A 27870-nucleotide genomic window follows, 5' to 3' on the forward strand; every position below is an offset into this window, starting at 1 on the left:
GAGTCATTTCTGCTGGCTGGCTTTTTAAATATACCCTTAAACACAACCCAGCTATCTTTTAAAGAACTGACATGTGATGCAATGAAAATTGGGTCTATTCCAATGTGCAGCCATTCACTGAGGGAGCATAAGGAAATTCTGGAAAGATCAGTAAAACTTTTCGAATTACCAAAAAAGACCCTCAGCTCCTATCCTGCCATAGCCTGGAACTCAGTTTTTCTTCAAGATCCTCACCTTCTTTCTTGGGGTTGGGGGGCGACTCATTCTCAGCTTTCAGATGTTGTTTTCCTCCAAATGAACTAAAGGAGGAAGTGATTACAGCTGTAAATTCCCCATCTTGAAGTCAGCTGATCTTTTAGGAGACACACAAAGATAAGCCACTGCTAGTCACTTCCCAGAACAACAAGCCTGTACTGCTTTACAGACCTCTGAATGCTAAACATGTCAAGGTGACCTTATTTCCAGTCTTACCTATTGCACTTTTGTACACACTGAACAATTTGAAATCATCTAAAAATAACCAATTACGTGACTAAATGTGGGACTGAATTGTATGATCCTAATCTAATTTTTTTTCTTGCTGACAGCTTCCATGGCAGAAAATAAGGTGGATTGTGGGAGTTAAAGATTTTTCTCCTCTGACCATTCCCCTTTCTTAATGGAGCCACTGGAAGTGCACTGCTACTGGCTTTTTTCTCTGCCTCACAGCCTGGCTTACTTCTCAAGAGCTTTTTTCCTACCCCCAGACCCTCTGCTCCTACCAGTAGACTTTCCTTCATTAACTATTGCTTCCTCAGAGAATGGGGACTCGAACAATAACCAGGGAAGTCTATCCCTAGCTCACTAGTCTGAAATGAGCACTTACCACAGTGTGTGACACATAGTAGGCACTCAAATGATAGTTGTTGTTATTATTATTATCACAATTTAACCTCTCTGAGCTTTAGTTTTCTCATCTGTAAAGTGGGTGTAAATATAGCACCAACCTTCTGGGTTTGTTAATACATATACAGTGCTTTTTAAAATACCCCAAACATAAGTTCTATGTACATTTAATCTGTGACTATTATAACTACTACTAGAGTAGTAGTGCTTTGAAGGCACACAAAATGTGAGGTGAAAAGAAAATCGTGTGTGTGTGTGTGTGTGTGTGTGTGTGTGTGTGTCTGTCTGTCTGTCTGTCTGTCTTGGGGGCTTTGGGGGGAAACAGTTCTGTTGGGGTTATGTGTTTGAAATGCTCCTGGGCAGTTGAATATTCAGGTCGGAAGTTTTTAGCAGGGAGACAGAGAGGAGAAATTTCTCACTTTAACAAATACAGTTAATGCCTGCAAAGCCCTTTGACGTATAAAATGTCATACAACATACAAAATTATCCCTCCCTTTCAGAAGCTTAATGCTGTAAGAAGGCCAAGTCATGGGTTCTACACTCAAGTTAGTGTAACACAAAACAGGTTCTAAGAGGTACCACAATGAAGAAGCAAAGTGGTCTGGGCTCAAGGAAGAGGGATCTCCTCTAGCTGTGGCAATCAGGGAAGACTTCCAGAGGAAGTGAGGTTCTCTGATTTAGTGATTCTCTGCAGCTTTTTCTTCTGACTCTAGTGTCTGCTGATTTGTCCCATCTCTAAATGCCCTGAGTTCCTATGTTAGGGTGCCTCATAACAAAGTAGTGAGCTTTTCCTAACATTAAGTAGACCCAGTTTGCATGACTAGATTTTATTCTGACCTTTTAACAGGAGATCAAAGGGGCATGTCTTTTTTTGTCCTTACTGACAAAAAGCTTTTGATTTGGAGGGGAATGGCCTGTACAGGTCTGTGAGAGCCAACCATCTGGCAACCTGACACTTTTCCCATTTGTACTGAAGGTGAGGTGTCTGAAAACAAACATTATTGTCCTGTTACTTGTTTTATATGGGTTTGGCTGGTCTCTCAATGAGATGCTGCAGGCCAGAATCACTGTCAGTCTCTCTTGTTGTGACCCTCTCCCCATGTGCCACACAGAACTGGGCACAGAGCAGCTGTACAGAAATACTTGTTGAAATGCCTAAATTGAATCATGTTGATCTTGCACTCCCTTGTCAATGAGCAAGTCAAATTCTGTCCTGCCTTGTGTTCAGCATGTGAATCAGGCATAAACCACACGATTATTTAGACAGCTGTAGGAACAAAAGTTGCATACAATAGATTGGTGAGGAGCTAGGGAAATAATTCTCTTCACTGAATGAATGAAGTCAGAGCTCTGCTGAGATGAAATCAAACCAGTTTTGCTAGTTGTCTGGGGGAGGGGTGGGCTCTTTCCAATAGAACCTGGCATTGTTCCTATCAAGAATTATCCTTTGGAGGGGCAAAGAGCTATTGAGCCACTCCATTTAAAACATAGCTTTATGTCAAAAGGAAAAGAACCATGGCTTTTCCAAAAATCCTGTGCAGCAGCAGAGAAAAACTTAATTTTCAGCCCTTGCCTGGAAGCATTGGAGAAATGAAGCATTTTAGAGGGGGGAAAAACCTGCAGTGAGAGCCCTAAGAGGTTTATGGAGAAAATATTTAGACAGATTGAAAAGGTGGGTTCCATAAAGATCTGGCCTGGGGCTAAACCAAGCAGCTAAGATCTTCAAGGTTTCCCCCATGTTCCTAGCTATGCATCGCTACTCCTGCCTTTCCTAGCTGCTGCTCAGGAGCCTAGACCTAGGAGAGCCCCATTGCTTCTGGGCTTTGCTGGCAAGCAGGTCCCTTATAGCTAAATAACTAGCTAGTATGATATACTCACTTTAAACTCATAAAGGTAGTTAGTAGTTTCATATATTACTACTTCCTAAAAACACAGTGCCTTAACCCAAAATAATAAGTGATATGGGCATTTCAATCACTGTGTTAAGGCTGATGGGGAAGATACTGGGAATATCAGCTTTCTCCAGGCCTCAGATCATACCATCCATGGATTGCCAGCATACAGTGTTTAAGAGCTTGGTCTATGGTCAGTCAAGCTAGGGCTCCAGTCCTGGCTCCACCACTTACCAAGAATGAAAGCTTGGGCTCTGTCCCATCATCTACAAAATGGGTATACTAATATCTGCCTTTAGTGTTGCTGTGAGATGATGTATGTGAAAATCTGGTGCAGTGCCTGGCACACTGTAAGAGCTCAATAGATGGTAGTTAACCTGACTATGTTAAGAACAGCTCCTAGTTACAACTCCTAAAAGACTTGAGTTAGCTACCAGACTTCACCTACCACATACACTAAGGAAAGGCGTCTTTGGAAATAGAGGGTTCTGCCAAGATTCATCCAGCACAGATTTATTTATTCAATCACTCATTCAACAAATATTTATTCAGTGTTTACCTTGAATAGGGGATTTAGCAAAATATTGGGAATATAATAAAAACTAACACATGCTCCTAGTCCTTCAGCAACACCCAATCTTCTGGCTTTTAAGAAGCTCCTATAACTGCTCATACTGTACTGTTATTGTTGTTGTTGTTTTTAAGCCCCCTAAGGAGGAAATTGGAAAAGAACTCTATTTTCATTAACCTACACACAAATACAACATCACTTTGACAAACTGGGAAGCATGAGTCTTCCAAATTTGTTCCTCTTTTTCAGAATTGACTTGGCTTATTCTGCCTCCATTGTATTTCCATATGAATTTTCTAATCATCTTGTTAATTTCTGCAATGAAATACCTGGGGTTTTGATATAAATTGCATTGAACTTGTAGAACAGTTTGGGGAGTATTGCCATCTTAACAATATTAAGTCTTCCAAGATTTAATAAACCCTTACCATGTGCTAAGCATAGTTCTAAGTGCTTCATATGTAGTAACAGATCTTAATCCTCACAGCAACTGTATATAGCAGATGCTATTATCTGCATTCTTCAGATGAAGATGTTAAAGAACAGAACCACTGCAATCTAGCTCCAGAGTCTATAGTCTTAATTACTCTACTATATTGCTTTACAAACACACACACACACACATGCACACACATGCACACACACACACATCACTTGTGGCTTCCCATTGCTCTTAAAATGAGTGATACTATTTATAATGGCCTAAGACTACCATTTTGACCTTCTGTTAACCCCTGCCTACCTCTCCAGCATTTTCAACCGCATGTATCCCAGACTGCTTTAGTTCCCTGTACAAGTCATGCTCTTTTTCACCTCTATGACTTTAGTCATGTCATCCCCTTTTCTTTGGCTGTTTATTCCCTTCCTTTCTCCTCCCCTACACCTAGCCAACTTCTATATCCTTTAATGCTCTACTCAGGTACTGCCTCCTCCAAGAAGCTTTTGATGAGCAGTCCAGATTTGTCCCTCTTTTGTGCTCTCATTTTGCTTTGCTCATATCCATTTTAGTGCCCTTACTATATTGCTTTATAATTGTCTTTTTATACATCTGTCTCCATCACTAGACTGTGTGCTCCCAGTGCTTTTCCCCATTGCATCCAAATATCTTGTTTTACCCTTCTACTTTTCTTTACTTTTTTCTAGGACATTTTTTCATCCCAGCCTTTGGCATAGGATGTAATGTCAAGAAGAGTTGAAAGGGACTATAGGATTTTGTCTTTTTGTGTGTGAAAAGGAGATGTGAGGCCATAATAGGGATCATGAACACCTTTGGAGAAATTGAGAATACATCATAAAAAGATTTTACAGCTTAGTTTTGGTAGTTTTGTAAGAGTAAACTGCTTTAGGGTAGGCTAGACCCCCAAATATATAATGGCTCAAACACAGTCATAACATTCCAAGACAGGTATTATTGGTGAGCAGGATAGTTCTCCTCCACATGGTCATTGGGGGATACAGGTTGGCAGAATTCCCTAAATCATCCTGAGTTACAGCATCCTGGTCAGCCAGAAGGGGGAAAGAACATGGAGGAACACACATGGTAGATCTCCATAGGCAGGCCTGGAAGTGCTACTCATCATTTCTCTGAACATTCCATTATCAAGAACTTAGTCATGTGGCCACACCTCACGGCAAAGGAGACTGGGAGATGTAGTCTAGCTATGTACTCAAGAAAGAGAAGAATGGTTTTGGTGGAGAAGCTAATGACCTTCATAAATATATTAACAGTAAAGTGGGATAAGTAAGATACATAGTGCAGCTCTGTTTAACCTTTCCCCTGGGTAGCTCTAGTAGTCAAGTATTTAAAATCATGGCTGACAGTTGAGTTCCTTATTGAGTTGCTTACTAAGAAAAGAGAATCTGGAAGGCGACTTGCAATGCTGATGATTCCTTAACTATTAATCACTGACACTTTGTAGATTGATTTTAAATAAAATCCCAGCTAAGTTGTATACATGTTATAATATTGGCCCCCAAATATATTTTCCTCCTTTGCATGTCTAGACTAGAGGGCGTTAAATAAATGGCATTAAATAAGTAGCAACCTGATTTATTGCTAGCTAACCAAGAGGTGCTCAGGACCAAAGAGGGGCGGGGGGCGTGGAGACAAAATAAAAAAGGGAATTCATTTCCATTCCAAACCATAGCCACAGTCATGAGCTGATTCCCTGCCAGTTTGTTTTTGCCCAAAGTGCACATTTGTTGATGACCTCACATAGGCTAGGGGAATGAGTAAATGTGAATCAATTTGAAATGAAAAATCCCCATGATTCTCTGCTAAGAGGCATGTAAGTTCTCAGGAGAAGTTTGTAAAACAGCTGCCCAGGCTCTACCACCCCCCCCCCACCACCACCCCCTGAGAGGCTCATTTAGTCAGCCTGTGGTGCCACTTGGGAATATGGATTTTTTTTTAATGTTCCCTGGATGATTCTTATGCAGAGCCAGGTTTCAGGAACCATTTTTCTAACATGATGGGAGGTGGAATAGGGGGGCATGTCAAAGAACAAACCAAACAAAGTGATTTTGTTTAATATATGAAACAAATAATCCTAAGAAAGATCTAATCTCATAGCTTGACATGCAGAGCTATCTCGGGTCAGACCCATTCGTGGGAACCCAGAAATCAGGCCTCGGGGAATTGGCCATGCAGCTGGCTGTAAACTAGGAAAGGTATTACAAATGTAGACTTCCTCTTGGTAATCTCAGATGCCTAAATTGTTCTCTTCTTTTCCCAGTTTGTTGCTCAGCCCAATTGCCAACAGTTGCTTGCCACTCTGTGGTATGATGGCTTCCCTGGATGGCGGCGGAAACACTGGGTAATCAAGCTTCTGACCTGCATGACCATTGGGTTACTGTTTCCCATGCTGTCTATAGCTTATCTGATCTCACCCAGGAGCAACCTTGGTCTATTCATCAAGAAACCTTTTATCAAGTTTATCTGCCACACAGCATCATATCTGACCTTCCTCTTCATGCTTCTGCTTGCTTCTCAACACATCGTCAGAACAGACCTTCAAGTACAGGGGCCTCCCCCAACTGTCGTGGAATGGATGATATTGCCTTGGGTTCTTGGTGAGTCAAAGGGACTAGGAGATATGACCAGACTGACTTCTTGTCCTAGCTAAAGAAACTACTGGAATAGTCAGTTGGACTGGCTCTGAACTAGGGCACCTTCCTTCTGTGCAGTGGGGTAGTCCTTTGTTGGGAGTCTCAGAAATTTAATCCCTTCTTTGCCCCAGTCCCTGGTAACTCAGAATTGCCTGTTTTACAGTGAGACTGGCAGTGCACCCAGGGCTTGTTTCTGCTCAATTAACATCATCAAGGACAACGAAGGTGTCTGTCAGTTGGTTTAGAAGGAAAGCCAAGTGTCAGTCAGAACAGGCCTCATGTAAGTTAGGCAGGGCATGTGCTGATCAGTCTATTCAATGCTCACTTTCCCATAACTGGGAGGGGGGGCGGCACTTGCATCTACTTCTTTCTCATGGCTATTCCATACAATCCCAGTAAGTATTTACTCAGAGCAGGCTTCCTTTTTGGATACTGATTTCACAATCAGGAGGAGAACCTGGGAAATTCACACAATTCATGGTAAAAACAGCCTTACTAGTACTCTCCAGGCATAATTAGATTGCACTGGACCCTCTAATGCATTGCCATCTTCCAAGTCTTTGCTAGTCAAACTGTGGTCCCCAATCCAGCAATGTCAGCATCACCTGGGATCTTGTTATTAGACATACAGAATATCAAGTCCTACTCTGGATCTATAGAATCAATCTGCATTTTAACATCATCCCCAGGTGATCTGCATGCACTTTAAAGTCTGAGAAGCACTGCCTTAGACTATAGTCATACACTGCTGCATTCCACATTCCAAGGTATCTATGCTATCAGTCAGAATTTCATGAAACCACCACACAATGAGAAGAGATAGGAGAAAAGAGGATTCTAAGTTATCTTGGGCCCCACTGCCTGGCTTCAGCCCCAACATCGAGTGTTTTGGTCCATGGTCAGCTTGCTCACCTCAAAACCCATTAAGAAATTTTCCCACTAGCACATATTGGAGACTAAGGACTATGGGATAATCCTGACTTAATTAATTTATTGATGAAATTATCCCCACTCTAAAATGGGAAGAGGGTAGAATCTGGCACCCAAAATTATAACAGCATTCCAGTAACTATAGCAACAATGCTAAAAGTGAGTAGTAGCCAGAAAAGTATAACATTATGTGTATACTTAGGTAAAGCCTATCAGGTTTGGTAAGTTCAGGAGTGGGAGGTGAGATAGAAAAGAAAAATAGGTAAATGATTACTGTCTCTAGGGGCTTCACTCCACTGACCCCAATTGATTCACTTTCATGTTTAGTTATGTGGGGGAATCCGACTATGATGATTATTCTGACCCTGTGAAGAAATAAACCTTTTGCTTCCATTCTTCAGGTTTCATTTGGGGGGAGATTAAGGAAATGTGGGATGGTGGATTTACTGAATACATCCACGACTGGTGGAACCTGATGGATTTTGCAATGAACTCACTGTACCTGGCAACTATTTCCTTGAAGATTGTGGCCTATGTCAAGGTAACTTGGAATGTCTGCCATTTTTTTAAAACAATAATTTTGGTTAAATTAAGTTTTAACACTGGGGACATAAAAAGTTTAAGGGAAAAGTTCTGATGACAGTCCCATCCATGTGGGAAAGTATCATATAAACATTCTTTTAATACTTTGTAAGCAGTGTCCACTTAAGAAAAGAAAGTGGAGAATGGAGCAATTTGCAAATAAATCCTTAGCTTCTTAAACTCTGAGAGTAAAATGGTTTTCAGCCACCCATCCATCCAATAAGTGTTTAAATCCACTCTACAATATCTTTTCCAAGAAGACACCCCACCGGTGCTTGCATAGGACAGCGACAAAAAATTCACTGAATTCACTATCTCCAAAAGCTTCTCTCAACTTTTGTCACTTCATTAAAAAGTGCTAACTTTATATTTTTCTAATATTTTCTTCCTGTGACATATTCATTAGTACTCCTTCTTCCCTGTGGGGTCAAACAGAACAAGGCTGTTCCTTCTCCATAATAGTGCTTCCGATATGAAGTGTTCTATTCCTACCCCACTGAGTTTTCTCTTCTCAAAGTAAATATTAACACTTCTTCAAGTGTTCTTCCTGTGACAGATAGCAGAACACTAGAAACTTCACTGCATGAGACATAGACCTTTAATTGTCTCTGCTTCCCTCATCACTTCCACCACCAGGATCATCATTCAAGCTGTTATAAATCCAGCTTTTTCTAGTATCACCCAACCTATGTCTCTCTACCAATTCAGATAACATATATACACACACAAATACACAGATACACACACACCCCACCTGGATACTTTTCCTGCACATTGTACAGCCTAAATTATCCTGAAAAATAGTTTCATGTCCAGCCCTTTATATTAAGTAGTCACAGGCTTTGAGGTCAAATTTGGTTTTCATTAGATAATGGAATGGCCATCCCCCTTCTACCCTAAGCTGAACTTCTTCAGTACGAGGAAAGGCTGACAATTCAGTCTCCAAGATTATCTAGTCACTCATGCTTTTTGGCACTAAATTCCACATTAAGTTTTAGAATGGGAATATGGCTGTCCTCCAAATCTCCAACAACTTGCTTTATTTTTATATCCATAATATGCATATTGCATAAATTTTAAGATCTTGGGAGTTAGTTATATAGAGCATGAATATTGAATGCAGTCATGGAACATTTTTTAAGAAGCCTAAGAGTATGCCTTATACTTGTGGTGATCATTTAACACATACTTACAACTTCCTTATACAAGAAAAAGCTGGTGAGGAAATGTTTGAAGCTCTGGTTAATGTGCCTGGATGAAATCCATGTCATTCTGGCACTCTGCTGACTAAGTAACACTGTTTGCCAAAAAAATACATTTCTTCCTTTGGAAGTGGTATTTATACACTGGAGGGACAATAAATTATCAATCTAGAAATTGGTGGGTTTTGCCTAAATAGGAAAGTTTAAAATAAATGATCAAGAAAACAATTAACTATTGGGGATATGAAAATTTATCTATAGATGCCCAACATTAGCTAATTATATAACCTGTCCAACTTCACTGGTAAGGCTTCCAAGGAGCTAGATACTTCCCCATCACACAATGTAAGGATAAATCAGCTCTGCTAAGCTGAATGAATGTCCCTTAACTGAAAATACTTAACTCAAAGGAGACATTTTCCAAGAAGCTGTAGTCCTATAAAAAAGAAAATTTACAAAGCAAGACATGCCACATGCAATGAGAAATTATAAATGGGCAGTCTGGTCCACTCATCCGTAGAGCACACCAGCTTGAGATGAACTTGTTCTGAGCACCATGTAAGCTGAGCCAACCACTATAAGGTAAAACAAGAGCTGGTCTCCAGGCTCCTTGAAACATTTCAGATTACTGTCATACTGAGGAAGTACAGAAGCACCATGGGATAAGCTGGCCTTTAAAGATGCTTATTAGAGTGAAAAACTAGTCAACAATATATATACTCCACCTCACATGGTCTACAACAATAGGAACCAAAAGGCACAGACTAAAGTACTCAAAAGGAGCAAATACACATAAGGTTGGTCCTCAGTGCCCCCTAGATATCCCTACAAATGAAGAATAATTGTCCTTTTGTCTTCTAGGATAGTACCACTTAGATTTATTCCACCACTACCTTACTTCCATATATACAGACTAAATCTGAACTTTGATACTCATTGAATTGTAGTTCTTTCTTTAGCCAGTACTTAGCTGTAGATACACACACACCCATCCTTGTTATGATTGAGTACCCACATTAAGCTGGCCCTTTTCCTATTTTGCTTTTGAGTTAACAGAATGCAATTCACATGCGTTTGAAAGGCATTGAAGCCAATTTTTAAGGTGCATTGATCTCAAAAAATATAAGAAAAATCCCTTGCTTCCCAGTATCACTAACTCAAGAGTCAGGAAACCTGAATTTAATACCTGCTGTGCTACCCACAAACTGAATTACCATAGGTCATCCTTCTACCTCTCTGAGCCTTAAATTCTGCCTCTGAAAAATAAGACTGGACTAGATCTGTGGCTTTCAACCTTTTAATTTTTCCATGGAACCACATATTGAAATTAAAAGTTATGCAGAACTTCAATATATTAAAGAGCTTAAAGGATTGAGGAATGGGTCTTCAAGGCCTCCTCTACGGCTCCCGCACTGGCCACCAGATACCTCCACTGAACCCTCAGGTTTCAAGAAACACAGTTGGAAAACCACTTGTACTAGATCAGAGGTCAGAAAACTATGGTCTGCAGGACAAATTTGGCCTTCTGCCACATCTTTTTGTTTACATATTCTCTCCTAGTTCTATAAGAAATGAGTTGAGTAATGGTTACAGGAACCATATAGTCCACAAAGCCGAAAGTACAGGGTGGAGTAAAAGTAGGTTTACAGTTTGTTAATATGGGAAATAATATAGTAATTTATAAATAATAATACGAGAATAAATTCTGTGTTTCATGTACTTACAACTGCCAGCCTACTTTTGCCCCACTCTGTGTATGTACTATCTGGCCCCTTAACAGAACATTTTTGCTGACCTCCATTTTAAATGAGTTCCAAATTTATTCTCTGCTCTCATATTTTATATCTTTCTCCAAAGGTATATGCAAAGCATAGATATACCACAAGAATTATCTTTCACACTTCTGAGTGTTCTGCAAATTCAGACTTACCATTCCATGGGCAGCAGACTTTCCTGTGGTTACAGTTGTGGCTGTGGAGAGAAAAATACCTAAGTTAAGAGCTATACATTTTCCAGTTAATAATTTCTAGTTTTAAAACATAGGTCTGTTTTCTTATCATCAAGTCTCCGTCTTTTACATATACCTTAAAAACTTTAAAGGCCTATCTACCATATCTATCATATAAGTAACATTTAATAGAAATAGTGCTAGGCTGTTTAAAGACCTGAGTTTTAATCCTGGATCTGCCATCAACTTGCTGTGTGATCTTAAGGAAGTCACTCTGCCACTTTGTATTTCAGTTCCTCCACTTGTAAAACAGGCATAACAATACCACCCCTCCATAGCAAGGCAGCAAATTTTTTGGAAGGAAAAATGTAGAGATACAAGATTTGGCCAGGAGTGTACAAAACTGATTGGCCAACTAAAGTATATCTGAAACAGAAGCAGAATGTGGCAAGGTTTCTCCAAACTCCTCTGACAGTAAAGAATATTGGATATACACAAATGATTTTAACAACACCAGTTTCTCAGTTGTTGGAACTGAAGCACATTTTAGAAATGCTAACAATACAATATGCCCCCAATGCAACGTTTTCTCAGGAAAGTTGTTTACATTTAGTCCTGAGAAACTCTGATATTTAGATGAGAGCTCAAGGCAATATGCTTCAGATTGAATTCCAAGCCAAATCTACTTCTGTCTTGGGAAGGTAATAAGCAATTCTTTATATTTCTATAACATCTCCCCTTATGGAGTACACAGACTTTCACATATGGATACATAATCACAAATGTGCAGAGTGGGTAGGAGCAGATATTATCCTTATTCTATGGTAAAGTTGAGAAATAAAGGCAATTTGGGGTTTTTGTTGTTATTTTGTTTTGTTTTTTGTTTTGTTTTGTTTTGTTTTTAGAAGGTAAACTTGCTCTTTAATGGGGAATGGGATGGAGTGCTCTTCCCCTTAGTGGGGTTAGGGTGTCAGAAGCACATCCCCTTGCAGGCTAAGTCAGCTCTGGCCTCCTGGATCTGTCTCTGCAGCTTGCAGACAGTGTCCTCAAGGGCGAGGAGGATGAGAGCAATGAGGGAATGGCCCTGATACGACCATGACAAAATTAGCACAATAGCTCTGCCTGGGTGGCCCTGACCATGGGAGCCCTGGACCTGGAGCTGCCTTGGTTATGCTAGGAGGTCCTCTGGCTACTGCCCACATGCTTGCTTGCTCACGTCTGCCTGCTGCTATGCCCTGGAGACTCTGGGCTATTGTGTGGCCACTTTTCATGAGAGATAAAGGTACTTTTAAGTGACAAAGTCCAATTGTGCCTTAGGTTTCACAATGAAGCCATCTTTCTACAAGACTGGACAGCCTATGTTCTAGGAGCTGGAAGTCCAGGACAGGGCTGAAAAATGGATAATAACCCAAGAAATACTGCCTCTTCACCTTCAATCCCCAGGTTGTTCATTTGTGCTAGACAGACATTTGAACTTGTAGGGCTGTCAAAGGAACAATAAGATATGTCCATATACCACTGTGTGGGCAGTACTAAATTCACTACATGGAAGATTGACATGTCATTTGTAATAGTGTGGAATACATTACAGACTGCAAAAAATTTAGCGGAAAACTCTGAGTAACAACCCTCTAAGGATGCTCCAGCAGCCCCAAACTGCAATCAGCAGGAAAGTCAGGATGAACACTGCACACTGCAGAGGCTGAACCTATCCCTTGACCTTCAGTAACAACTGGCCCATGGTGCTCAGAACAAAATGCAGGGGGGCAGTTGAGGAGGGAAATCTAATTTGAAATCTCATTAGGAAGCAGAGTAGTTCATCTCCACTTGGGCATACCAGTGGCTCAGTTCCAGTGACACTCGCCAACAATCTGGCAAACTCACAGTTAGAAAATGTCTGTTGACAAACCACAGGTAGCTGCTCCAGATGATTATTCCGAAATTCATTTTTCTATGTCTATATCCTGGGTATATATTTGGATGGGAGTGGGAGAAAGAGAGTTATTAGCATCATGTATTGATTGGGGGGGGGGACAAATAGTGTCATACACAGGACCTGTTGTATAAATGAATGCTTGATGTTTACTTTGGTGGCTTTATTTGGGTGCAGAAGATAGGAAAGAGGGAAAAGTTTTATAAATGCTCACTGTACTTCTCATCTTGTGCACTTGTTTCTTTCAGTATAATGGTTCTCGTCCAAGGGAAGAATGGGAAATGTGGCACCCGACTCTGATTGCAGAAGCACTCTTTGCGATATCCAACATTTTAAGTTCGTTGCGTCTCATATCCCTGTTCACAGCCAACTCCCATTTAGGGCCTCTGCAGATCTCTCTGGGGCGAATGCTGCTTGATATCCTCAAATTCCTTTTTATCTACTGCCTGGTCCTTCTGGCTTTTGCCAATGGATTGAACCAGCTTTACTTTTATTATGAGACCAGAGCAATTGATGAGCCAAACAACTGCAAGGGGATCCGATGTGAGAAACAGAACAATGCTTTCTCCACGTAAGACCCCCTCTCTCCTCTATGCCTTTTTCTGCCTTCCACTTCTTGCCCTATTTTCAGTTCAAAGTTTCATTACTGTCTCTTGACATTAAAGGGCCCCAAACAAGTCCACCCTACCCCAGTTTGGGGAAATTTTAAAAGCCAGAAGGCAAAAGCTACAATGAAAACCATGACCAGCAATCTCTTGGGGCAGTGGTTAGGGAAATTAATCAAGTTAGATTGACAAAAGGGCAAGGGTCTCTTGGCTCAACACCTGGCTGGGGACCCAAAATCTTTTTCACAAGAGTAAGTAAAATGGTCAGGAGGTGGAAAAGAGAAGTTTCCGGGACTCATTTAATACAGGAGTCCCACAAACTATGGTACAAAACCCATTGGTGAAGCCTTGACTCAGGCTACAATTAGATTGAGATAATATAAAAATGTAAGTGTTGATAGGATTATGAAAGTTGGAATGTTTGAGCAGGCTTTATGTAAAGAAGGTATGTCTCCTCTACCTTAATGTTTTATGAGAATAGATATTATTTCTGACAGTAGAACACTTTCCCTACCCAGTATTATAAAACCAAAACCTGTTGATGAAACCTAATAGAGGCTGCAGTTAGGAACATAAGGGTTGATGAAATTAAGGTCAATATTTGTAGAATTGGTATGTTTGAACTGGCTTATGTGAAGTGGTTTCATCTCTTCTACCTGATTGTATTATTGGGATGAACACTGTATCTGAGTGAGGAATGCGTCCCCTACCTAGGATTATAAAACAGAAGGCATGTAAATTCTACCTTTCAAGCAACATTAATTGGATATGCTAAATGGGAACCAGTAAGGTTGCTTGAGCACAGTATAGAATAGAAGCTGGAATGCTGGTAGGGACAAATGCTCTGTGCTATAGTCCTATGTGGAGCATAGAATGGGATTTATGGCAAAAGCCTGTGAGCAACTCCCAGTAACAACGTACCCCCTTTCATAGAAGTTAGCTGGAGAGAGGAGACAGGTTGCAGGCCTGATTAAAATCAGCTTACCTTCTGGGATTAACTTAAGGCTTCGGGTACCAAGCACTGATTGGAAATGTTTCCCATTCCTACTTGGGACACAGTAGACAGCTCAAGACTCTCTGTCCATGAGTCCACTACCTCCAGACACATGGAACTCCTGTGCCTTTTCTTTGTAAATTCAATACCTGCTTCTTTAGGAATCTTCAAGCCTTAAGAGTGACTTTTTTTTTTCTGACAAATCACTGTCAGGGAAATAGACAAGAGAAAGCAAATAAGCACATTTTAGGAAATTTGTTAGGTTCCAGGAGTGGTCATAGGCTTACCCTGGTCTCAGTGGCCTATACCTTGCCCATCTCCCCCCCGCCACCCCAGTTCTGGGGAGTACCACTCATCAATGGTATCACAGCAATGACCCCAAGGTTGTGAGATATTTATTCTTTGTCATTAAACTAAGATACAATTTTTCACTTTAACTCTATAAATTGATGCGCTTTAGGAGATTCAGATATTCTAGAAATGTGTTTATTAACAAAGGCCAAGAAAAAAAGTATTTCTGCTTGACCCCAAGTTGCACATATCAAGAAGGGGGAAAACAATGCTATCTAGCTTATTCCTATTATTTGCCTCTAGCAGCATTTCCTAAAATGGGTTACAAATAACCACAGTTCATGGAAAAGTTAATAGACATGAAAACACCAGGACAAATTTTAAAAGGTTTCTTCACTGCAGGACTCAGAGACTTTCCATTGTGAATGCACAATTTAGGGAGAGGTTTCCCTAATGTATTGGCCAGGATGATGTTCCACTGAATAGGGTTTGAAAAATGTTGGCTTACTCCATTGCCCATTTTGTAGTACACAACCTCCTCCACTAGGCCACACCTCTTCCCTCTCAGGGTAAAATTTTGGATGAGGAAACCAGACTCATGTGAAAGGAAAGAGAGGCCAAAATGAGTTAACAAAGAAATAGTGCTATTTTGATTAAGCCAACCATGAATGTATAATGGCAACTGGCCACTTTGTCAGTGCCTCCAGACGAGAAACTGCTTCCTTTCCTGCATAACTCTAGAGACAGATTTCACATCAACCTGTTTTCAATATAAAGAGCAATCTTGTAGTGGCTTAAGCACTAGGAGACTGCATTTGTTCCCATCAAAGCATTCAATAGAACTGAACACCTGAATGCAATGTGCCTTCCAGGATTCCAGGTCTCTGCCAATTGCGATTTCATATAAACTCTGCTGAGGAAGTTTATGAAACACTGCCTTGCAAGTCTGTAGTGATTATTAACACCCCTGTTGCCAACTGACATTTTGCTCCTATCACTTGCCCAGCAGGGACAATTGACAAGAATTTGCACCACCATACACAAAATTATATCTTGGGGTGTCAGGTATGAAGAAGCATCATCCTGCTGGGGCCAAATCAGCAGTAATGTTAGCTCAACTTTCCTCTAGGTGTTGATTTTTTTTTCTTCCATAGAGGTCTGACTCAGATTTATGTTTTCTTTTAAATTACTCAACTCAGGCATTTATAAACCTATTAAAATACATGCTACTCCGAACATCAGAAAGACTCAGCTTTTAGAGTAGGGGAAAGTGAGTTTGTTTGTATACCTAGAACAAAGTATGGCATGTTTATTGTCATCCTTTTCCTTCTGATTCTCCAGAGATGCCATTGCTATTCTTTGACTCAAAAGAGAAAAAAATGTTTTTTCCCCCTGGGCACACAATTCAAGGGAACTTGATTGTCCTTGCTGACAACCACATGACAGTATTATTGATGGTTCTTGTTCAGTATTCCATACTGGGAGTACCTGGCCTTCATCTACTGTCAAGAGAAGCAACTGGGAAGGCATCATCATTCTAAGGGCACAGGACTTGTGAGAAAAAGGGTGGAAGTGGTAAGAAGCTAACTTGCCAGTCTTATATCTTTTTCTTAGTCCCCAGCCCTCATCTCCAAATGCCTCCTGAATACAACTGGCTGTGCCACATGCCTCTCAAACACAAAATTTCCACAGCTAAATTCTCTATCTCCATATCCCCACCCTAACCTATTTTCACTTTAATTCCTCATCTCATTAAGTGACATCAGCCAGAATCCTACGAGTCATCTGGGACTCTCACCCACTCTCTCATGCAACACATCTAGTCTCTCAGCCTTGTCAGTTCTACTTCCTAAACTTCCTAAATATTTCTTGAATCCATCCTAAACACACACACACACACACACACACACACACACACACACACACACACACACCCACCACTGTCTTGGTGTCTTTGTTCAGCTCTGAATTATCTCTTCCAAGAACTGCTGCATACTTAACTGGTCTCCCAGCCTTAAGTCTTTCTTTTTTAAAAATTTTTATTGAATTTATTGGGGTGACATTGGTTAATAAAATTATATAGGTTTCAGGTATACAATTCTATAATGCATCATCCATATATTGTATTGTGTGCTCACCACCCCCCAAGTCAAGTCTCCTTCCATCACCATTTATCCCCGCTTTACCCTCTTTAACTTTGCCCAACCCCCCTATCCCTCTGGCAATCATGATACTGTTATCTGTGTCCATGAATTTTGGGGAATTAATCCCTTCATCTCCTCACCAAGCCCCCCAACTCACATCCCTTCTGACAGCTATCAGTCTGTTTTCTGTATCTATGAGTCTTTCTATTTTGTTTGTTTATTTTGTTCATTAGATTCCACATGTTAGTGAGATCATATGGTATTTATCTTTCTCTGGCTGGCTTATTTCACTTAGCATGGTGCTCTCCAGCTCCATCCATGCTGTTGCAAAGAGTAAGATTTCCTTCTTTTTTATGGCCAAGTAGTACTCTATTGTATAAATGTACCACAGCTGTATTACGCATCCATCTACTGATGGACATTTGGGCTGCTTCTAAATCTTGGCTATTGTAAATAACACTGCAATGAACATAGGGGTGCATGTATTCTTTCAAATTAGTGTTTTGGGTTTCTTCAGAAAAATCCCCAAAAGTGTAGTCACTGGTCATAAGACAGCTGCATTTTTAATTTTTTGAGGAACACCTATACTCATTTCCTTAGTGGCTGCACCAATCTGCATTCCCACCAACAGTGCACAAGTGTTCCCTTTTCTCCACATTCTGGCCAACATTTGTTGTTTGTTGATTTATTGATTATAACCATTCTGACAGGTGTGAGGTGATGATATCTCCTTGTGGTTTAATTTGCATTTCTCTGATAATTAGTAACTGAACATTTTTTTCATATGTGTATTGGCTATCAGTATGTCCTTTGGGAGAAGTGTCTATTCATATCCTTTGCCCATTTCTAAATTGGATTGTTTGGGGGGGGGGGCGTTGAGTTGTATGAGTTCTTTATAAATGTAGGATATTAACCCCTTATAAGATGTATCATTGGCAAATACGTTTTCCCATTTAGTGGGTTGTCTTTTCATTTTGTTAATGGTTTCCTTTGTGTGCAAAACTTTTAAATTTTATGTTGTCCCATTTGTTTATTTTCTTTTGTTTCCCTTTCCCAAGGATATATTAGAAAAAACATTTCTAAGAGAAATGTCAGAAACGTTACTATGTTTTCTCCTAGGATTTTTATGATTTCCAGTCTTACGTTTAAGTCTTTAATCCATTTTGAGTTTATTCTTGTGTATGGTGTAAGAAGGTGGTCTAGTTTCATTTTTTTTTTGCATGTATTTGTCCAATTTTCCCAGCACCATTTATTGAATAGATTATCTTTACCCCATTGTATGTTTTTGCATCCTTTGTCAAATATTAATTGGCCATAAAGTTGTGATTTATTTCTGGGCTCTCTATTCTGTTCCATTGATCTATATGTCTGTTTTTATGCCAGTACCATAATGTTTAGATGTCTATGGCCTTACTGTATAGCTTGATATCTGGTAGCATGATTCCTCCAACTTTGTTCTTATTTCTCAAGATTACTGTGCCTGTCCAGGGTCTTTTATGGTTTCATATAGATTTTTGGAATATTTGTTCTAGTTCTGTGAATTATGCATTTGGTATCTTGATCAGAATTATGTTGAATCTATAGATTGCTTTGGGAAGTATGAACATTTTAATGATGGTAATTCTTCCTATCCATGGACAGGTATATCCTTTCACTTATTTGTATCATCTTTCATTTCTTTCTTCAGTGTCTTATCATTTTCAGAATACAGAACTTTTACCTCCTTGGTTAAATTTATTCCTAGGTATTTTATTTATTTTGATGCAATTTTAAATGGGATTGTTTTCTTAGTTTCCCTTTCTGATAATTCATTATTGGTGTAATAAAAACACAACTGATTTCTGGATAGTTATTTTATGTCCTGCTACTTTACTGAATTTATTTATCAGTTCTAGTAGTTTTGGTGAAATCTTTAAAGTTCTCTGTATATAGTATCATGTCATCTGCAAATAATGACTGTTTTACTTCCTCCTTTCCAATTTGGATGCCTTTTATTTCTTCTTCTTGTCTGATTGCTGTGGTGAGGCCTTCCAGTACTACGTTGAATAAGAGTGGTGAAAGCTGACATCCCTGGCTTTTCCTGATCTTGAGGAAAATGCTTTTAGTTTTTGCCCATTGAGTATGATGGTGGCTGTGTGTTTCTCATATATGGCCTTTATTATGTTGAGCTATGTTCCCTCTATTCCCACTTTGCTGAGAGTTTTTATCATAGTTGTGTGCTGGATTTTATAAAATGCTATTTCTGCATCTATTGATATGATCATGTGGTTTTTATCTTTCAATTTGTTTACGTGGTGTACCATGTTTATTGATTTGCAGATACTGTACCAGCCTTGCATCCCAGGAATAAATCTCAGGTGATCATGATGTATGATCTTTTTAATGTATTGCTGAATCTGATTTGGAAGTATTTTGTTGAGGATTTTAGCATTATGTTCATCAGCGATATTGGCCTATAATTTTCTTTCTTTGCAGTGTCTTTATCTGGTTTTGGAAGTAGGATAATGCTGGCCTTGTAAAATGAGCTTGGGAGTCTTCCCTCCTCTTGAATTTTTTGGAATAGTTTGAAAAGGAAAGGTGTTAGTTCTTCTTTGAATGTTTGGTAAAATTCACCTGTGAAGCCATCTGGTCCAGGACTTTTGTTTGTTGGAATTTTTTTTATTACTGCTTCAATTTTACTAGTTGTGATATGTCTATTCAGATCATCTCATTCTTTTTTTTTTTCTTTTTTCTTAAATATATCTTCATTGATTTCAGAGAGAGGGAGAAAGAGAGAGAGATAGAAACATAAATGATGAGAGAGCCATCATTGATTGGCTGCCTCCTGCACACCCCCCACTGGAGACCAAGCCCACAACCCGGGCATGTACCCTGACAGGGAATTGAACCGTGATCTCCTAGATCATAGGTTGATGCTCAACCGCTGAGCCACACTCATCTGGGCCATCTCATTCTTTCTTTCTGATTCAGTTTTGGAAGATTGTATTATTCTAGGAATTTATCCATTTTGTCCAGATTGTCCAATTTGTTGGCATATAGTTTTTTGTAATAATTTCTTACAATCCTTTCTATTTCTGTGGAGTCTGTTGTTACTTCTCTTTCATTTCTGATTTTATTTATTTGGGTCCTCTCTGTTTTATTTCTTGATGAGTCTGGTTAAAGGTTTGTCAATCTTGTTTATTTTTTCAATGAACCAGTGCTTTGTTTCACTTATCTTTTGTATTTTCTTAGACTCTATTTTATTTATTTTTGCTCTGATCTTTCTTCTAGTCACTGGTTTTTCATTGTTGTTGTTGTTGTTCTTTTTCTAGTGCCTGTAAGTGTAATGTTAGATTGTTTATTTGCAATTTTTCTTGTTTCTAATGGTAGGCCTGTAGTGCTATGAATTTCATTCTTAGGGCTGCTTTTGCTGTGTCCCATTGGTTTTGGGTTGTTGTGGTCTCATTTTCATTTGTTTCAGGGTATCTTTTGATTTCTTCCCTCATCTCATTTTTAACCCATTCATTGTTTAGTAACATGTTATTTAGCCTCCAAGTCTTTGTGTGTTTCTCAGGTGTTTTTCTTGTGATTGATTTCTTGTTTCATAGCATTATGATCAGAGAAGATGCTTTATATGATTCAATCTTCTTAAATTTATTGAGACTTGTTTTGTGTCCTAACATGTGGTCTATCCTAGAAAATGTACTGTGTGCCAACCTTAAGTCTTATCTCTCCTCTAGATAACTTCCCACCTGCCACATGCAAGTTTCTTTCTAAATATCAGTGTTATCCTGTCATCCCCCTGGCTTCATGCTCACCAGGTATCTGAATCTTCTCCATTGTAAAATCCCCCCCTTTACCATATCACACAGGATTTAGTTATCTGGACCTCACCTCTCCACCCACTTACTCCTATCCTTCATAGTCAACATCTTGCTCTTTCCCAACTACAGAAGAGGATCTATCTCAACCTTACAGGCCTTCATACATAACATACCATTTCCTCTGCTTAAAATGCCCATCCCCACCTGGCCAGCCTGGAAAACTCTTAACCATCCTCTAAGCCTCTGGCCAAAGTATTACCTGCTCTTTTAACTCTTTTCTTACTCTGACCTTGTTCTCAGTAACAAGCTCCTTCTGTGTTTTTCATGGTATTATAAGTACATCTCCATTACAATAGGTAACCTGTAGTATTTTAGTCATTTCTTATCTCTCATTTCATCAGACTGGGATCCTTAGTAAGCCTTGTTCCTATCATAGAGGAGACTAAGACATAAAAGTGCTCAACATGTCCATTAAACAATTGAGTAAAAAGGACGAAATCCAGTAGCAAGTCTATCTTTAATTCTAGAAGATCTACTTCTGTTTCACCCTCCCTCCATATGGCTGAAGTAGCTGGCCAGCTCTGTCATTCTGCTAATCCACTCTGAAATTGCTGTTAGCAAAAACCCTTGGCCTTTCTCCTGCCTCCCTCATCCTATACTTGGGCACTTGGCCTGCCTCCCTCATCCTATACTTGGGCACTTGGCCTGAGAGCAAAGCTCTACATCGATCCCGACTAACTTCATCTTATTTGTTCTAGCACATTGTTCCAAGCTGTTAAAATGTTTCTGAAACTTAATCCTGTCACCCAATCTACCAGCTAACGCTCTCTCTCTTGTGTCACCTGAAAATCTAAGATTACCATCTATTCTCATCAAAAGCATTGATAACACTGTCAGACAGGCTTGTTATTCACAGGGTGGAATATTGGACAGCTATTAAAATGTTACCTTTGAAGACTATATATGCAAAATCTTTAATTTTCAAAAGCACAAAAATTATATATACGATGATTGCAAATATGTACAACTAGATATGCAAATGGATGGCAATCTATAAAGACAATAAAGAAAGGTAAAACAACAAGGTTGTATTTAGGTGGAAGATTAGTAATACTCATAAAAATAACTGATATATACTGAGTGCTAGGTCCAGGCACTATTACAAAATGAACCCTACATGAATTAACTCATTTAATCCTTACACCATGCTATCAGGTAAGCAGTATTATTACAAGCCATTTTACAAATGGAGAAATTAGGGCACAAAGCAGATAAGCACGCTGCCCCCAAGTCACATAAATGATCAGTGGCAGAGTCTGGATTTCAATCTAGGCATACAAGCTCCAGTTTGTGCTTTTATTCAGGAGTGCAGATATAACTGGTTTTGTAAAGTCATGTAATCACAATAATCACTAATATGTGTATAAATAAATAGTATAGAGCCATGACCTAGCAGGTCATTTGCAACCTCCTTGTAGACAACCACCATTCATTTGTGGCTATTCCTACTTAATCAATGTTGATTTTTCTACCCAACATTCAGTCAATATTTTCCCATATTATTTACAGGGATACAAACTCAGTCCCCATCAAAGGCTATTCTTTTTTTTTCTGACCAGATATTGAAGGTTTTTATTGATTGTCTCCAGCTTTCCCCCCTGTTTTCAGTTCATAGCCTTGTTGCTCCTGTCATCACAGGGTGGTGCCATTCATTTGTATTTTCCTTAGCTATTTGCTTCTCCTGTCATCTTTTATAGAGTTATTCAACAAACATTTATTCAGCAACTGCTATGTGCCAGGCAATGAAGATATTGAGTAAGATGACATCCTTATCCTTAAGAAGTTCATAATCTAATGGAGAACACAAATAATTAGAATAGCTGCCATTTTTAATGCTAACCATATGCCAAATACTGTGCTGAGTGCAGTACTTTATGTTATAGAGTCAGAAGAGCTGGGTGCAAACCCTACCTCTGCCACTTCCTGCCTGTGTTACCATTCTGTACCTCAGTTTCTCATCTGGAAAAATAGAAAAAAAAAATAGTAGCTACTTCATAAGGTTATTCTGAGAATCAAATATTATAATGCATTGAAAAAAGCACAGTGCCTGCCATATAGTAAGAGGACAACAAATGTTAACAATTAGTATTTATCTTATCAATAACCATTTTAGAGAACAGGAAACTTGAAGATTAAAGAAGCTATGTAACTTTTCCAAAGTCAAACAGTTAACAAGCACTTATAGCTGGGTGACCAGGGGCAAGTCATTCAATCTCTGAACCTCTATTTCATTAGCAGTAACAAAGTTTTTATAAGGATCATAATGATAATGTATGTAAAAGTGCCTAGTATGCTTTTAAAGTACACACTAATTATTAGTTAACATAACATTAAAAATAATGCATATAGTGTTAATTCAAGAATCTTTAAGCTCCTCAGCTGAGCTGAGAACCACCCTGGGCCCTGTGGAAACCATAAAAGAAGTATCAGAAATGGTAAGTTGCTCATGTTCACTCAGCTAGCAAATTTCAGAGCTGACATTTTAACCCAGAGCAATCTAACCCAAGCACCATATTCTTAATGCAAGCACCACTGCATTTCTCCCACTATGTTATTAGACTGGTGGTAAATCACATGGTCTGAAGATGAGAGAGAAAGTTTGGTGGAGGAAGTAGCCCTTGAAATAAGTCTTGGAATATTATAGGTCTGCATAGAGAATAGGGAGATAATATTACAGGTAGAAAGGCAAAGCATAAGACATAGAAGTGGGAACAAATAAACAAACTGATCTGGCTAATTTGGGATGGGACAGAGACCAAAATATGTCTACTTGTTTGGATGTAAATATGGCAGCCTCCTTATTAAGCAAATCACCTCACATTTTCTATCTCTTTTTGTTCTTCCTAAAGAATTAACTCACCTGCTCTTTTATCTCTTTAGGCTCTTTGAAACCCTTCAATCACTCTTCTGGTCTGTATTTGGCCTTTTGAATCTCTATGTCACCAATGTGAAAGCCAGACATGAGTTCACAGAGTTTGTGGGAGCTACCATGTTTGGGACATACAATGTCATCTCCCTGGTAGTGCTGCTGAACATGCTGATCGCCATGATGAACAACTCCTACCAGCTTATTGCCGTGAGTAGCTTTGTTTTACAAGGGTGGTTACCTTTACAAGGGTGGTTTCAGGAGGGGTCACACTGGCATGGAGCTCACTGGAAACTCAATGAAACAATCTGTCTGCCTCAATTATTTTACATTAGCTTTCCCAGTTGTTAGATTGAATTATTTCTTTCCAAGGCAACTCATTTTGGATTCTTAGTCCATTGAATCTCAGAAATCTAAAAGATGTTCTAATAAGGCTTTCTGGTTACCTGATAGAAATATTTTTAAATCTCTCAATCTGTGTTCTTTCCTTAGTAAAGAGGGCTCAGAAAGTATGAGCACAGCTTTGCTACAGTATGTCACCCCACTAATCTCCAAGGGAGATTGAGCTGATCCAGTTCTCTAGGCAGTAGGGTCTTACCTCCCACTTCACTGCAATCATCTTCTTCCCAAAACTGAGCATTCCATTAACAAGGACAACCTTCTCAGACAGAGTGGCTATTTTTTCTATCAAGGATATATGAATAGCTGTACTGCACTGTAAGATGCTCTTAAATAGAGTCCATTGCTGAATATTTTTTCCCCATCATGTTACCATTTGGATCAGCAATATTTATTACTCTAAACTAGAAATGGCAAAGATATAGGATATGAGATCATTCTAGGCCCTGCCTTGTTTTGTGATGCCAAAATAAATATCTAGCAAAGAAGTCTGGCTATCTGAGGCCCTATTTAGTTGGATATTAATGAATTTGGATGTTTGGTTCATATTAAGATGCTAGATCACCCCCATGGGTTCATCTCTTGCTCAAGGTTTGCTATAGCATTGAAGGCACAGAATAAAAAAGACCTGTGACTTATAGGCCTTCATAGATGCTATTTCTCTGATCTGGTTTGCCACTGAGTCATTTTGCCTAAAGAAAAAAAACAATTTTCGGTTACGTGTGTGTGTGTGTGTGTACAGGCATACCTTGTTTTCTTGTGCTTCACAGATGTTGCATTTTTTACAAAGTGGAGGCAGGGCCCTCCACCAGCAAAAAGATTGAGAATTGCTTTATTGCAATACTCACTTTATTGCGGTACTCTGGAACCAAACCCGCAAAATCTGAAAGTTATGCCTGTACAGGCACACATATATACACACATATTTCATAAATGTTATTGGTGATAGTGAACATCTGTGATCCATTTCTATTAAGGACAGACCAAAGAGGAATGGATTTATGTTGTAGTGGGGAGCATTTGGGTTATATGTATGAAAGAACTTTCTAATCATAAATGGCAATGAAATATATTCTACTAGGTGGATTTGTAGAATTTCTTTCACTAGAGAGTTGTAAAAACCAGTATATAAAATTATCTACTGGAATGGTTAAGATTTTAGGTGCTTAGGTTGGGGAGAAGGGATGGGATTATAGTGAAAAAATATAGTAAAAGTTAGAAGACCAGGGATTCTAGTCATGTTTTTGTCATTTAAAACTGTGACCTTGAGTAACTTTCATTTTGGGTGGCCTCAGGTTCTTCACCCAAAAATTGAGGGAATTGGAATGCATGGTCTTTTTCCCCTAGCTTTATCAAGATACAACTGACATCTAGCCATGAGCTGCATAATGACATTTTGGTAAAAAATGGACCACATATATGATGGTGGTTCCATAGGATTAAAATGGAACTGAATTTCCTGGAAGAAATGGAAGGATATTCAGTTCAGGAAGAATTCTTTTTCTCTGACAGGAGCAATATCTGTGGGGAGTGGCAATAGATTCCCTCTCACTCACAGCACTTCAGTTGTGAGTACACAGATCACATCCCCATCAGTCAGCTACTGACCTGTTTCAGCACAGAGGAGCCTGTCCCCCCACCACTACATATTCAGAGGGTGCTACAATCAGTCCTCCCAGATCTAGCCAATGGTCTTCAGAGTACATGGCTATAAATTCTTTGTTGAGGACATAAGATTCTGTTCAAGGACACAAGTCCACAGGAGCGACTTTAACAGGTATTAAGTGCCACTGACACTTCAGTGAAAGCTTTCTGTGATAGTGTGGAGCCAGCCTGTCCCTGTACTTTGGAAATATGTTCATGTTGTTATATGTAAAGCATAGAAAAGTTTTATTTCTTCCATCAGTTCAATGCCAGAGAGAGCCCCTGTGCCAGGTAGTGTCAGTGGGACCAAAAACAAATTTCCAAAGTCAAACTGCTGAGTCCCCAGTTCTATACCTCTCCATGTTAAACACTCTGTTTTTTTACGAGTACCACAGAGTGTCTTAATCTGACCATTGCTCCAATATGCGATAGCAAAAACCACATTGCCACGACTATCCCTATGATCCTTTATTCCTTTATCTCTCCATCTTGGTTTCTTCTTCCTAATAATCCTCAGGCCACCTTTCACTCCCTCCGGACAGTCGCTATTGTGGTGATCCACACTTTACCCAGCCAGTTTCTCTTCGATATTTCTAATTCATCCATCCCACATAGAACTTCATGTTCATGTTCGTCCAGCCCACAGAGTTCATGGACCAGTAGCATTGGCAGCTTTGATGTTTTATTTCTGACCCTGTAGGAAGGAAGCAGGAGGAGGGCTTGTGGGACAGTGTTTATAAAGTCTACAGTGGTGTACAGTAATGTCCTAGGCCTTCACATTCACTCACCACTCACTCACTTAGTTACCCAGAGCAACTTCCAGTTCTGCAAGCTCCATTCATGGTAAGTGCCTTAAACAGGTATACTATTTTTTATCTTTTATACCATGCTTTTACTGTGCTTTCTCTATGTTTAGATATGTTCACATATACAAGTACTTATCATTGTGTTACAATTGCCTACAGTATTAAGTAACATGCTATACAGGTTTGTAGCTTAAGAGCAATAGGTTATACCATTTAGCCTACATGTAGTAGGCTATACCATCTAGGTTTGTGTAAGTGCTATCTACGGTGTTTGCACCATGACAAAATCACCTAATGACATATTTCTCAGAACATATCCCCATTGTTAAGTGACATATAACTGAATAATATTGTGTAAGTTTAACGTATATAACATGATGATTTGATACACATATCTATTGTGAAATGATTACCATAAGGTTAGCTAACACATTCATCACCTCACATCTCATCACCTTTTTGTGATGAGAACATTTAACATCTACTCTCTTAGTAATTTTCAAGTATGCAATACAATACTGTTAACTATATTCACCATGCATTAGATCCCGAGAACTTATTCATTTTCTAACTAGAAGTTTGAACCTTCAGCCCATGGAAACCACCATTCTACTCTGTTTCTGTAAGTTTAGCTTTTTTAGACTCCACATATTACTGAGATCATACAGTATTTGTCTTTCTCTGTCTATTTCACTTAGCATAATGCCCTACAGTTTCATCCATGTTATCACAAATGGTAGAATTTCCTTCTTCTCATAGCTGAATATTATTCCATTTTATATATATACACACACCACATTTTCTTTATCCATTCATCCATCAGTGGACACTTAGGTTGTTTCCATATCTTGACTATTGTGAATAATGCTGCATGGGGTTACAGATATCACTTCAAAATAGTGATTTCATTTCCTTCATGCACTCAGAAGTATGGTTGCTGGATTATACAGCAATTTTCATTTTGAATTTTTTGAGGAACCTCCATAGTGTTTTCCATAGTTGCTGTACCAATTTACATGACCACCAATAGTACACAAGTGTTCCCTTTTCTCCATATCTTTACCAATACTTGTTATCCTTTATATTTTTTATAATAGTCATTCTGATAGGTATGAAACGCTATCACATTGTGGTTTTGATTTGCATTTCCCTAATGATTTAGTGACATTGAGCATGTTTTCAGGTACCTGTTGGGCATCTGTATGT

General features: G+C 39.2%; 1 protein-coding gene across 1 annotated transcript in view; it reads left to right on the forward strand.

Moving 5' to 3' along the window:
- Nucleotides 1–27870, forward strand: part of TRPC5 (transient receptor potential cation channel subfamily C member 5) — a 272059-nt gene that overhangs the window by 215954 nt on the left and 28235 nt on the right. The window contains exons 5-8 of the mRNA XM_016198072.2: nucleotides 6085–6421; nucleotides 7789–7928; nucleotides 13301–13623; nucleotides 23830–24025. Of these exons, the coding sequence (XP_016053558.1) occupies nucleotides 6085–6421; nucleotides 7789–7928; nucleotides 13301–13623; nucleotides 23830–24025 (996 nt within the window). The remainder of the gene's footprint in view (nucleotides 1–6084; nucleotides 6422–7788; nucleotides 7929–13300; nucleotides 13624–23829; nucleotides 24026–27870) is intronic.

The sequence above is a fragment of the Miniopterus natalensis genome, chromosome X (genome assembly GCF_054644295.1).
Source record: "Miniopterus natalensis isolate mMinNat1 chromosome X, mMinNat1.hap1, whole genome shotgun sequence".
Lineage (NCBI taxonomy): Eukaryota > Metazoa > Chordata > Mammalia > Chiroptera > Miniopteridae > Miniopterus > Miniopterus natalensis.